Here is a 12,932-nt window from a genome sequence, read left to right on the forward strand (position 1 = left end):
CACCCCAAACCGATCTCCACAGACAAGCCCCTCCTTCTCCAACACGGGGACTTTGGTAATTTCCTGCCTGAAATCACCCACTCCCTACCTCTAACAGTCTGTGGTGAGCAGAGGACAACATAAAATTTGAGAGAAAAGAAACCGTCTGTTCACTTTGACGTTTAATTTTGTAATAAAAGTTTACTTAATTTTGAAGTAAATTTGCAAAGCCAGCAAAGTCCTTTCAAAGTCAGCCTCGCTCTGGCCTCGTTGCTCATTTACTGCTGAGCAGGATGTTTTCCTTAAAAGATTAACTTGGAGCCTTCAGCCTCTTCTTTAGCATGAACTGTGGGTAGTGACGTGGCGTGTTTCCTAACACCTCCAGCAGTGAGCCAGGCTTTGAGTGGCTGCCTCTAAACACCTCTTTCCCTGAGGACTGGGAGATGTCAGAATCAGGTTTGTCACTGAGCGTGTTCTGTGTGCTTGGAACTGAGAAAGGAGATGAAGTGGCAGGTAGGGTGGGAATGGGAGATATCATGGAAGCCAACTCTGAGTATGCAAAGCAAGGACCGTGGCAAACACGGTCCTAGGGAGACAGGTGTTAGGGAACTCGGGGGGCATGGGCAAAGGAAGACTTCGTTTCACAATCATACCAGGTTAAGTCTAGGAAGTTAAGTCTTAGAATTGTATGGTGGAATATGTGTGGGTGTCTGTGGGAAGAAAAATGGGTTAAAATGTTTTTACTTGACAGCATTCTGAAAGCTAAAAGGTACAGCCATTGCCTTCAGAGATATATTTAGTATTTTGACCACTGCTTCCTGGCCACAGGCAGAGGAAAACAGTGACAGAGCTACTGCGCCTAAAAAAGTAAAAGAAGTTAATATGTCCCAAACGGTGTAGTTCCTTTGGGGAATACGCTTATTTGGAACAAATAGGTTACAAAGTCCATCTAATGAAGAGCCTCTGGGGTCGTGATTGGATTACGCTGGATCTACAGATCAGCCTGGGGAGAACTGCTGAAGAACACTAGTGAAGACAGGAAGGGACCGGAATAAAGATAGACAGTAGGTCAGTGGGACAGAGTAGAAAGTCTATTAGCAGGAAGCAAAATCCCCAGAGCTTTGATTCTTAACTACTGCTATATTCTGCATTTCACAAGGTCCTTTGACTGAGATAGACGGTAACAGCCTAATTTAAAGATAGATGGGAATTGGAGTTTGTCTAGAATAGACTGAGTGCAACATCATTTGTGGGATATAATTTGAGAAGTAATGGGAATATTGCCAAATTCCCACAAAGGGACTCTGTTATATCTAAATGGTATCACCTGTCACATAATCAGCTATTAAAGTCTGTCTTCTACTGTAAGCTTCTTGAGAGCAGAGACTGATGTGATAAAGGTTTTGGGTTTTTTCCCCCCAGATCTCTAGTGTTCACCATAATGCCTTCATATATTATGTTAGATTAGGCTATGTTATAGTAAAGAAAAAACCCTGAAGACCTAGTGAGATAACACATAAATATTCCTTCCTCCTCACACAACATCAGCTCATCTCCAGAGCTACTCCTTTCCAAACGGCAATTTGGGGATCCAAGTGGCCTTCCTCTTGCAGCTCTGCCTTCCAGAGGACGGAGGATCACTGCAGAGAAGGAAACAAAGCTGAAGGTCACATACCAGCCCTTCAGTCCTTGGCCTAGAATAACGACAGTAGTTATTATTAGAAGCGGGTCTGCAGAGTGACGCTTTATCGGGCTAACAGGTCTTGTCTTTAGTGATGGACAGGGAGGGGCATAAGCAGAGGTTGTGTAACTGCTTTGCTTTTCTTTAAATCGCAGCACGTTAGCGGGCGCATGCTCTGCTTGGCTGTGTGTGCTTCTTTGATGCTGACAATTTTCTGTTTCTGAGTGACTTCAGGCCAAGTTTCTAGCTAGTTTGGACCACTAATGATAAAAATATCTGCCTTTGTGTCTAATAAGCGAGTAAAATTCTTATTTCTAATTTTCAAGGTAATCATGGATCTCTGATCAGTGATAATTGCTTCTAATATACTCTTGTGGCTCCTGTGTGTCTACAACTTCTTTTTCGTTTTTTTTTTTTAATTTGGGCGTTGAGGACTTAGTATGGTAAAAGCAGTAACTGAGCTATCTTTGACTTAGAGATAAGAATAGGCAGAGTTTACATTCTGTCATCACTAATCTTACCCCTAAGTCAAAGGTATCCATTAGTTTGGTGATCACACTGGGACTAACCTTACTGCTCTTGGAGGCAGTGGGCTTTTGATCTTGGTTGCAACCATTTTGGGGTCTTCTTCTCTTAGCACTAATTCATTGGGACAGGGTGATCCAGTCCTGCGCTCCTAGGGGTGACTGCTCTGAGAGAGAGGACAGTGGGCTTTCCATCTGACTAGGGAAAGCCACCGGCATTGCCTTGGTTGAGAGTGGGGCTTGGGGCTGGCCTCTGGAAGTTTCCTTTCTGCTTGTTTTTATCAACTCTGGACTTGCAACGATTTGCTCGATGTCCCCTCTTCTCACATTGGGGGCATACAGAAGGGGGTTCTTTCTCTGAGTTACTTTGGTCTTTACTATTGGGGCATTCCATCTTCATATAACTTGGCTCTCTGCAGAGTAGACAATTTGGGTTTCTCTCCTTTTGCATTTTAGGAGGCCTTAATGCCATAGCCAATATTTTGGCTCTGTGTGTCAGTTCCCTCCAGCTGGAAAGCTCGTGTTAGTTCCTTCACAGTAGCTGCCTGTCCTCTGATTGCCTGCGTGGCTTGCTGGCAATCCACCTTAGTGTTTTCATAAGCTAATTGTGCCAGTAAGATACCAGCAGCCTGGGCATGACTAATTTGTCTTTTAATTGCCTGGGTTAACTGATTAATAAATTCAACAAATGGTTCCCGAGGCCTTGGTCGAATACTTACAAAGGATCTTCGGTGAACTTCCCTTTGGGGAATTCAGTCTTAAGCCTCAGGAGAGCACAAAGACACCTGTGCCGAGTCTTGGGGAGCAGACTTTATTTGCTGTCATAGTTGGTATAGGAGCCCCTCTCCCGGAGCATAGCAGCTGTTACGTCTTGCCCGGCCGCTTGAAGCTGGTGGGCTTGCAGTTCGCACAACTTACCACATTCTGCCTTCTAGAGGAGGCACTGACTGGGCTCTAAAGTTGTCTTAGCACTGACTAGTCTTACGGAGTCATGCAGCAGTTGTCTGCTACGGCCTCCGTTAATCTTTCCATAAATGCGCTAGTGCCTCCGTTCTCTCTCATGTTTCTTCTTATCTCTTTGTAAGTGTCAGGAGAAATGGGTTCGTGTACTGGATTGCCTTGTCGATCTTGCATTGCCGGGCACGCCAAGAGCTCCTCTTTCAGCACTGACGGCCTGAGACAGGGTCCTATGGCTGTAGCGTATCTTTCGTCTTTTTTCTAATTTATTGGAGGAGGGTGCTCAGGGAGAATTTCTGTCTCCTCTGTGGCATTTCTACTCTGTAACAGTGGGACTGAGGGAGATGGAGAAGGCGGTCAGGTAGGTGATGGTTCCTTCTCCCTTCCCTTTTTAGGGTCTGCTGTGTACAGCGGGGCCAGAGCAGCCTTGACTAAGGCCTATCATGTTAGAGGTGTTACTGGGACCCGTTGCCCTTGTGCATGATGCTATTCAAGATTTCTCCTCACGTGTTCTATGTCTAGCATGCCTTCTGCTGAGAATCGTGGGTTATGGAAAACAACAGTCTGCATTAAGGCCTTTCATCGAGCCTGCAAAACTGAGGCTCAGCCAGCTTTAGGCAGCTGTTTCAATACTGTTATATACTGTTTCTGTTGTGCTAAGTGCTGTCCTGTGGTGAAACCTTAGCCTGGACAAGCGGGGAGGTGGAAACTTGGAAATCCTGAGCAGGCACTCATGACGACGTCCTGACTTACTGACCCCACAGTCTCTTCGCCTTCGTTTTCAAGGGTGATTCCCTCAAACTTGGAAATCCTGAGCAGGCACTAATGACAACGTCCTGACTTACCGACCCCACAGTCCCTTCGCCTTCCTTTTCGAGGGTTCCTTCACGGTCTGTGATCCACTGCAGCATTCCTCACTCAAGGGCACCAGCTCCTGAGCTTCACAACCAGTCTCCTGCTTCAGGATCTGTAAGCCTCAGAGTCCCCTAGCCACGCACACAAGCAAAACATCTATGTCTACGTACTTTTGTCATCTGTCGCTCAGATAGAGTCCTCCAGTCAAACTCAGCAGCCTACAAGTCTCAGTCCATTGGCAGAAGAGCTAGTCACAGAGCCCTGCCTGTATTTAAGCCACAGGGACACGTTAAGCATGTGGGGAGCAATAAATGCCTCCACCATCCTGGCCGAGAGTGCGTGTCAATAAACCTCAGTTAAACTAACTAGTAAATCTGACAGAGGTTTAAATTACACTATGACAGAAATACTCAAATCCTGAAGCAGCTTTCAATTTCCAGAGCCTCAGATGAAATCACACACGTCATCAACAGGAGGAATAATGAACATGGAGCTGCCTTTATCAACCATCTACTCTGTACAAGGCACTGTTCTAGAAATCTTTTTTTTTTTTGAGACGGAGTTTTGCTCTTGTTACCCAGGCTGGAGTGCAATGGTGCGATCTCGGCTCACCGCAACCTCCGCCTCCTGGGTTCAGGCAATTCTCCTGCCTCAGCCTCCTGAGTAGCTGGGATTACAGGCATGCACCACCATGCCCAGCTAATTTTTTGTATCTTTAGTAGAGACGGGGTTTCACCATGTTGACCAGGATGGTGTCGATCTCTTGACCTCGTGATCCACCCGCCTCGGCCTCCCAAAGTGCTGGGATTACAGGCATGAGCCACTGCGCCCGGCCTGTTCTAGAAATCTTATAAGGGCCATAGTCTTTAGTCCTCTGGCGGCCTTATAGGATGGATGTTAATATTCTCCTTTCAGAAATACGTTTTGCATGTTGTGAGCAAGCAGTAGAGCTGGGATTTCAGTCTCTATTTGCCAAGTATCAAAGCTTATGATACAGTCAATCTTCTTTATTCTGCTGACTCACTGAGTCGTTAGTTCCTTGGCCACAGTTGATTGGTAGAAAGCAATGGCCCTCAGAAACACAATCTGGGTAGTTGCCATAGGCAGAGATGCCAGGAGGAAGGCAATGAGAGACAAAGCTGCACTCCACAGCTGGGCTCTTCCATCCCCAGCTGCTCAGCCCTTTCTCCTCTTTCTCCTGTACCACCCAGTGATTGCCACTGTGAGAAGAGGTACACCTGCAAGAGCTGAAGTCAGTCGTGGTGCACAGGGCCTGTTCTGCAGCTCTGTAGGATTCTGAGGTCTGCTTTGCACATTCTATCCTTGTTGAGCAGATGGAGAGGCAGGAGCAGTGAATCCCCAGTATCACCTAGGACTCCTTTCCCAATGGCCCGGACTTTCTGGAAATTGACCAAGCTCACTCACTCTGTCCAGCTCTCTGAGCATTCAGAACAGCTCTCCGTCTCCTTCATACTACTAACACTCCATCTGGCTGAAAGACATTGGAAACAAGCCAGAGGATTCCAGGGCAGGCTTTGCCACTTCTGTTGTGTTAGCTTGGATAATTCACATGGATTCTCTGAACTTTAATTTTTTCATCTACGACATGGGGCTCGTACATATACTCCCTGGATTGCTGTAAGCAGCAAATGGAGTCCTGTACGGAAGAGTGCTCTGTAGACTGTTAAGACAGATTTAAACGTAAGAGGTTATCTTTTAGTGATTGGCTGAATAATGAAGATTTTTTTTAACTTTGACAGAGTTATGAGCTTTTGAAGCAAGAAAGCAAAGTTGCATATGCCCATGATATTTTAATCGGTCATTCTATAAACCACACTTAGCTGCACCCATTTTCTTCTAGTAGTTAAGAGCCAGGCCACTGGAATCATGACACGTTACCAAATATGTAATATTGAACAAAGTATTTTAACCTCTTAAACTTCAGGTTTCTCACATGTGAAATGGAGATGATAATATTTGCATTGACTATTAAAGAAGGTTGACAACAGTCACGCATGCAAAGCACTTTACACAGTGCGTGGCACGCCACGGAGCACTTTACACAGTGCGCGGCGTGCCACGGAGCACTTTACACAGTGCGCGGCGCGCCACGGAGCACTTTACACAGTGCGTGGCGCGCCACGGAGCACTTTACACAGTGCGTGGCATGCCACGAAACACTTGATCAACGGTTGCAATAGCAGCAGCGTTATTGTGATTCACATCAGGGAGCCATCATGCTGCCTCCAAGGCTCTTTGCATAATCAACCTATTTCCACTGTTTGAAAGAAGAAGAAAATCCTCAATTTTTCAAAACACTTCATACATATTTGCATCAATATCTCCCAGTATTCCCTAAACTATCTTCAATGCCCTATGAACAGCGCCCAGTTTACAGCACGGCTGAGCTCCAAAACTCTACTTGGAAGGCATTTGTCTGAAACTCAGAACAGAGTTTCCCATAGAAAGAACGCTATTAAAATAGCGGTTGGAGTCCCAGGTGACTGAAAATGCCCACTTGATTCACAAAGTAGCAGAAGATTAGCATATTTGCAATGCAAATGACTATAAAGCAATGTTACTGCATTGCTAGTCCTTAACCAAAACTGAAAACTAAGAAAATTATGTTATAAATCATTTTAAAAATTTCTTGTATATGCAGCTGATGAAGAAAAGCAGACCTAATTAGAGGAAGAGAGAATTCAATGGAAATGTAAGTAAGAAACGTTAAGATGCCTTTGAGGGTGTTTTTGAAGGTTTTTGAAGTCCTTTCCTAGGTCTAATAGCACTTCAAAATTGTTTCACTTTGTTCTTGATACAAAGGACTACAGAGCACTAATTTCATCTACCATAATGAAATTATTTTTGGTTTGCAAATAGAAAAACAAAGGCAATGGGAGAGATTAAGAAAAGAGAAGAAAGGGTGAGAAAGATTTCCCTGAGAAAGGCACTCAGTAGTTTGGAGAAATTGAGAACGGAAGAAGAGGCACATCTATGTAGTAAAATGGCTTTTGATTATCTGGTCTGAGAGCAGGAAAAACAGCGTGTGTGGCATGCCTATCCCCTCGTAAAAGGGAAATAGTGACAAGACTGGTTAAGTAGTTATCCACTGGAGCCATAAGGTGGTACCACTGGACCAGAAGTGTTCATGAAAAGAAAGGCCCTAGGCTGGGGAGGAGGAGTGAAGGCAGGCTTGAGCACCCAGCTAATTGGTGTTAGCAAACATGTCTAAATATTGTGCTGGTTCCCTGTTCTATACTTTATTGCCGCAAAGTTAATGCCGTACTAGAATATCCATATGATCTCATCTAAACAGCTCCTTGAATTTATGGGCAAAGGAAGCACAGAATATGAATACTTGAAGGACCTCAGCTCAGCTTTTAATTTCAGGTGGCTTCAAATCTATCACGGATAAGCTAAAATATACAAAAATGTATATTTTTTCAAATGAGGAAGCTGAGACTTGGAGCGGAAGGCACGTAGCCTGCCCCTGCTCAGATAAATGTCTGTAACTATCCGCCTTGAAGGAGCCTGCCTCTAGACTCAACTGGAGTCAACACTCAACTCATCTACACTGGATTCTATCATTCCCTCAAGGATAGTGGATGCGAAGGGTATAGCCATCACCATAGCATTGCCAACAACAGCATTGTCACGGGAGAGGCTGCAGCTAGAGGAGGCCCTGAGAATGAAACGGGGGATGGGGGAGAAGGATCCCCGAGCTGGGGAGACTGGGAGAGCCGTGGGCAGACACATGATAAAATCTAGTGTGGAGGAGTTGGGTCTCTAGAAATCTTAGGTCTGTGCTGAGAAGCTAATTCTCAAGTGAGGAGAAGTAATTCTAGGTTATACCGCCATGCTATCCAGAAGCAATTGCAATAGTCCCATTGTAAGTCCCAATCCTCAACAGGCGGGATGTGTGGGAGGCAGGACAGTGGTAGCTAATTGCATAATTAGGTCACAACAGCTTCAGGGTGAGCATGTGTTTGACATAAACATGCCCTACCCCGGACTCAGAAACTCTTTCAATCTATGACACACAAGGCTCCTAGAGTAAAGCAAAAATGTGAGTCACTCCCCTGCCATGACTAGGGAAGCCATTCCGAAGAAGTCAGGCATACACTTCTTTTTTTTTTTTTTTTTTTTGAGATGGAGTTTCACTCTTGTTACCCAGGCTGGAGTGCAATGGCGCAATCTCGGCTCACCGCAACCTCCGCCTCCTGGGTTCAGGCAATTCTCCTGCCTCAGCCTCCTGAGTAGCTGGGATTACAGGCACACGCCACCATGCCCAGCTAATTTTTTGTATCTTTAGTAGAGACAGAGTTTCACCATGTTGACCAGGCTGGTCTCGATCTCTTGACCTCGTGATCCACCCGCCTAGGCCTCCCAAAGTGCTGGGATTACAGGCTTGAGCCACCATGCCCGGCCAGGCATACACTTCTTATGACAGAACATGCTCACAGGTCGAGAAGAGAATTTTCATTACCCAGAAGGAGAAAAAGGCTAATGAGAATGGTTGAGGAATGGCAGGCTAAAGAGGAGACATTATTATTACATAAATCAGAATAAAACAGACAAAAAAAGGGGTCGGTCATTCTGGTCCAGAAGGAGCCCTGCATCCTTGATTTACAATGTGCAAGGGCGCAGGGAAGAAGCCAGAGCCGATTCTGGGCTGACGGGTGCCAGGAATTCATCCTTGCCGCATCTGAACTGAACTGGCTCTTTCTCTCCTCACACCTATACAAATGCCATCTTTGATTCCTCAGGTCACTGCAGTGTTAAAAACGGTCTGGTTCCCATTTTACTCTGAGGGCTGACCTGCTGTTCCTGGGAATCCAAGTTCTTCCCCCTGCCCTTTCCTCCCCATGCTGGGGTCTCATTGGAGGCTCATCTGCTTCAGTCACAGGAGCATTTTCCAATGCCACTGATTCATGTCTTCCCTGAACCCAACACTGCCTCTGCACACGGCTCTCCCAGTCTCCGCAGCTCGGGGATCCTTCTTTCTCTCTCATCACCTGCTTCATTCTCAGGGCTTCCTCTAGCTGCAGCCTCTCCCATGACACTGCTGTTGCTGGCAATGCTGTGGGGAAGGCTGTACCCTTCGCATCCACTATCCTTGAGGGAAAGAGTGATTAAAGCATTTTCAGCAAACTTAGAACAGTGTAATCTCTCCAACTCGGCCCGTAAAATGTAGCCTTGGTATTATCTGACATTCCATTGGGAAACTTGGCATAAGTTCCTAAAGAACTAGGACAGAGGTCCTGGAAGTGCTCCATCCTAGGGCACCAAGCAAGTACTTCAAAGTCAGGCATCAGAGGCTGACTTTCATCCCCCATTGTGTCTCCACAGCCCACCCTGCGACTTTCACCCTGAGATTTCCCACAGACTGTCTAGGAGGTTTCCATACAAATAGAAGCTCTGATAACCCTGAGCTCCAAAAGCGACACTAACGCAAATCATATGAATCACATAAAATCTTCAAAAGAAGGCAACTTGTTATCTGGCTGATGTTAAATCAGATGCAATATTGAAGAAATAGAAGGCTTCCTTAAAAAGCCTGCCTGCTCCTCTGCACCCGTCCTTCCCTTGGTCAGGAGAGTTTGAAATTCAGATTGTTAGTAACAGCTACTCCTGAATGTCCTTGCTCTTAGATTTCTGCCTGCTTGTCACTGGCCTGCTAAATGTATCTCACTGTTTTTTTTTTTTTTTTATTGCATTTTAGGTTTTGGGGTACATGTGAAGCACGTGCAAGATCATTGCATAGGTACACACATGGCAGTGTGATATGCTACCTTCCTCCCCATCACCTATACCTGGCATTTCTCCCCGTGCTGTCTCTCCCCAACTCCCCACCCCCCACTGTCCCTCTCTATTTCCTCCGACAGACCCCAGTGTGTGATGCTCCCCTCCCTGTGTCCATGTGTTCTCATTGTTCAACACCCACCTATGAGTGAGAACACGCAGTGTTTGATTTTCTGTTCTTGTGTCAGTTTGCTGAGAATGATGGTTTCCAGGTTCATCCATGTCCCTACAAAGTTCACGAACTCATCGTTTTCGATGGCTGCATAATATTCCATAATGTATATGTGCCACATTTTCCCTGTCCAGTCCAGTCTATCATCAATGGGCATTTCGGTTGGTTCCAGGTCTTTGCTATTAAACACAAGGCTGCAATGAAAATTTGTGTGCATGTGTCCTTATAGTAGAACGATTTATAATCCTTTGGATATATACTCAATAATGGGATTGCTGGGTCAAATGGAATTTCTATTTCTAGGTCCTTGAGGAAGTGCCACACTGTCTTCCACAATGGTTGAACTAATTTACACTCCCACCAACAGTGTAAAAGTGTTCCTATTTCTCCACATCCTCTCCCGCGTCTGTTGTCTCCAGATTTTTTAATGATCGCCATTCTAACTGGCGTGAGATGGTATCTCAATGTAGTTTTGATTTGCATTTCTACAATGACCAGTGGTGACGAGCATTTTTTCATATGTTTGTTGGCCTCATGTATGTCTCCTTTTGTAAAGTGTCTGTTTGTATCCTTCGCTCACTTTTGAATGGGCTTATTTTTTTTTCTTGTAAATCAGTTTTAGTTCTTTGTGGATTCCGGATATTAGCCCTTTGTCAGATGGGTAGAGTGCAAAAATTTTTTCCCATTCTGTTGGTTGCCGATTCACTCTAGTGACTGTTTCTTTTGCCGTGCAGAAGCTGTGGAGTTTGATTAGGTCCCATTGGTCTATTTTGGCTTTTGTTGCCAATGCTTTTGGTGTTTTGGTCATGAAGAACTTGCCTACTACTGTGTCCTGAATGGTTTTGCCTAGATTTCCTTCTAGGGTTTTTATGGTGCCAGGTCTTATGTTTAAGTCTTTAATCCATCTGGAGTTAATTTCAGTGTGAGGTGTCAGGAAGGGGTCCAGTTTCTGCTTTCTGCACACGGCTAGCCAGATTTCCCAACACCATTTATTAAACAGGGAATCCTTTCCCCATTGCTTGCTTTTGTCAGGTTTATCCAAGATTGTATGGTTGTAGATATGCTGTGTTGCCTCCGATACCTCTGTTTTGTTCCATTGGTCTATATCTCTGTTTTGGTACCAGTACCATGCTGTTTTGATTACTGCAGCCTTGTAGTATAGTTTGAAATCCAGTAGTGTGATGCCTCCCACTGTGTTCTTTTTGCTTAGAATTGACTTGGCTATGCGGGCTCCCTTTTGGTTCCATATGAAGTTTAAGGTGGTTTTTTCCAGTTCTGTGAAGAAGGTCAATGGCAGCCTGATGGCGATAGCATTGAATCTGTAAATTACTTTGGGCAGTATGGCTGTTTTCACAATATTGATTCTTCCTAACTATGAGCATGGAATGTTTCTTCATCTGTTTGTGTCCTCTCTTATTTCGTTGAGCAGTGGTTTGTAGTTCTCCTTGAAGAGGTCCTTTATATTCCTTGTAAGTTGTATTCCTAGGTATTTTATTCTCTTGGTAGCAATTGTGAATGGCAGTTCGTTCTTGATTTGGCTTTCTTTAAGTCTGTTATTGGTGTATAGGGATGCTTGTGATTTTTGCACACTGATTTTGTATCCTGAGACTTTGCTGAAGTTGCTTATCAGTTTCAGAAGATTTTGGGCAGAAATGATGGAGTCTTCTAAATAGACAATGTGTCATCTGCAAAGAGACAATTTGACTTCCTCCTTTCCTATTTGAATACCCTTTATTTCTTTTTCTTGCCTGATTGCTCTGGCTAGAACTTCCAGTACTATATTGAATAGGAGTGGTGAGAGAGGGCATCCTTGTCTAGTGCCAGATTTCAAAGGGAATGCTTCCAGTTTTTGCCCATTCAGTATGATATTGGCTGTTGCTTTGTCATAAATAGCTTTTATTATTTTGAGATACATTCCATCAATACCTAGTTTATTGAGGGTTTTTAGCATAAAGAGCTGTTGAATTTTGTCAAAAGCCGTCTCTGCATCAATAATTATGTGGTTTTTGTCTTTGGTTCTGTTTATGTGGTGGATTACATTTATAGACTTGTGTATGTTGAACCAGCCTTGCATCCCGGGATGAATCCTACTTGATCATGGTGGATAAGCTTTTTGATGTGCTGTTGCCATTGGTTTGCCAGTATTTTATTGAAGATTTTTGCATCTATGTTCATCATAGATATCGGCCTGAAGTTCTCTTTTCCTGCTAAGTTTCTGCTGGGTTTTGGTATCAGGATGATGTTGGTCTCATAAAATGATTTGGGAAGGATCCCCTCTTTTTGGATGGTTTGGAATAGTTTCAGAAGGAATGGTACCAGCTCCTCTTTGTGTGTCTGGTAGAATATGGCTGTGAACCCATCTGGGCCTGGGCTTTTTGTGTGTGGTAGGCTCTTAATTGCTGCCTCAACTTCGGACCTTGTTATTGGTCTATTCAGGGTTTTGACTTCTTCTTGGTTTAGGCTTGGGAGGATGCAAGTGTCCAGGAATTTGTCTATTTCTTCCAGGTTTACTAGTTTATGTGCATAGAGTTGCTATAATAATCTCTGATGATAGTTTGTATTTCTGTGGAATCTGTGGTGATATCCCCTTTATCGTTTTTTATTGCATCTATTTGATTATTATCTCTTTTCTTTTTTATTAATCTGGCTAGTGGTCTGTCTATTTTGTTGATCTTTTCAAAAAACCAGCTCCTGGACTTATTGAGTTTTTGAAGGGTTTTTTACGTCTCTATCTCCTTCAGTTCTGCTCTGATTTTAGTTATCTCTTATCTTCTGCTAGGTTTTGAGTTTTTTTGATCTTGGTCCTCTAGCTCTTTCACTTTTGACAATAGGGTGTCAATTTTAGATCTTTCCTTGCTTCTCATGTGGGCATTTATTGCTATATATTTTCCTCGAGACACTGCTTTAAATACGCCCTAGAGATTCTGGTACGTTTTGTCTTTGTTCTCATTGGTTTCGAAGA

At 44.2% G+C, this 12,932-nt stretch overlaps 1 protein-coding gene across 2 annotated transcripts in view; it reads left to right on the forward strand.

Annotated features, from left to right (window-relative positions):
* Window positions 1-317: 317 nt before the first annotated feature.
* Window positions 318-12,932, forward strand: part of HAO2 (hydroxyacid oxidase 2) — a 35,614-nt gene continuing 22,999 nt past the window's right edge. The window contains exon 1 of one of the 2 annotated variants that reach the window (XM_009001993.5): window positions 318-492. In XM_009001993.5, the coding sequence (XP_009000241.1) occupies window positions 423-492 (70 nt within the window). In that variant the 5' untranslated portion in view covers window positions 318-422. The remainder of the gene's footprint in view (window positions 493-12,932) is intronic. The other variant, XM_003733542.6, reaches the window with a different exon arrangement.

The sequence above is a fragment of the Callithrix jacchus genome, chromosome 7 (assembly GCF_049354715.1).
Source record: "Callithrix jacchus isolate 240 chromosome 7, calJac240_pri, whole genome shotgun sequence".
Classification (NCBI taxonomy): Eukaryota; Metazoa; Chordata; class Mammalia; order Primates; family Cebidae; genus Callithrix; species Callithrix jacchus.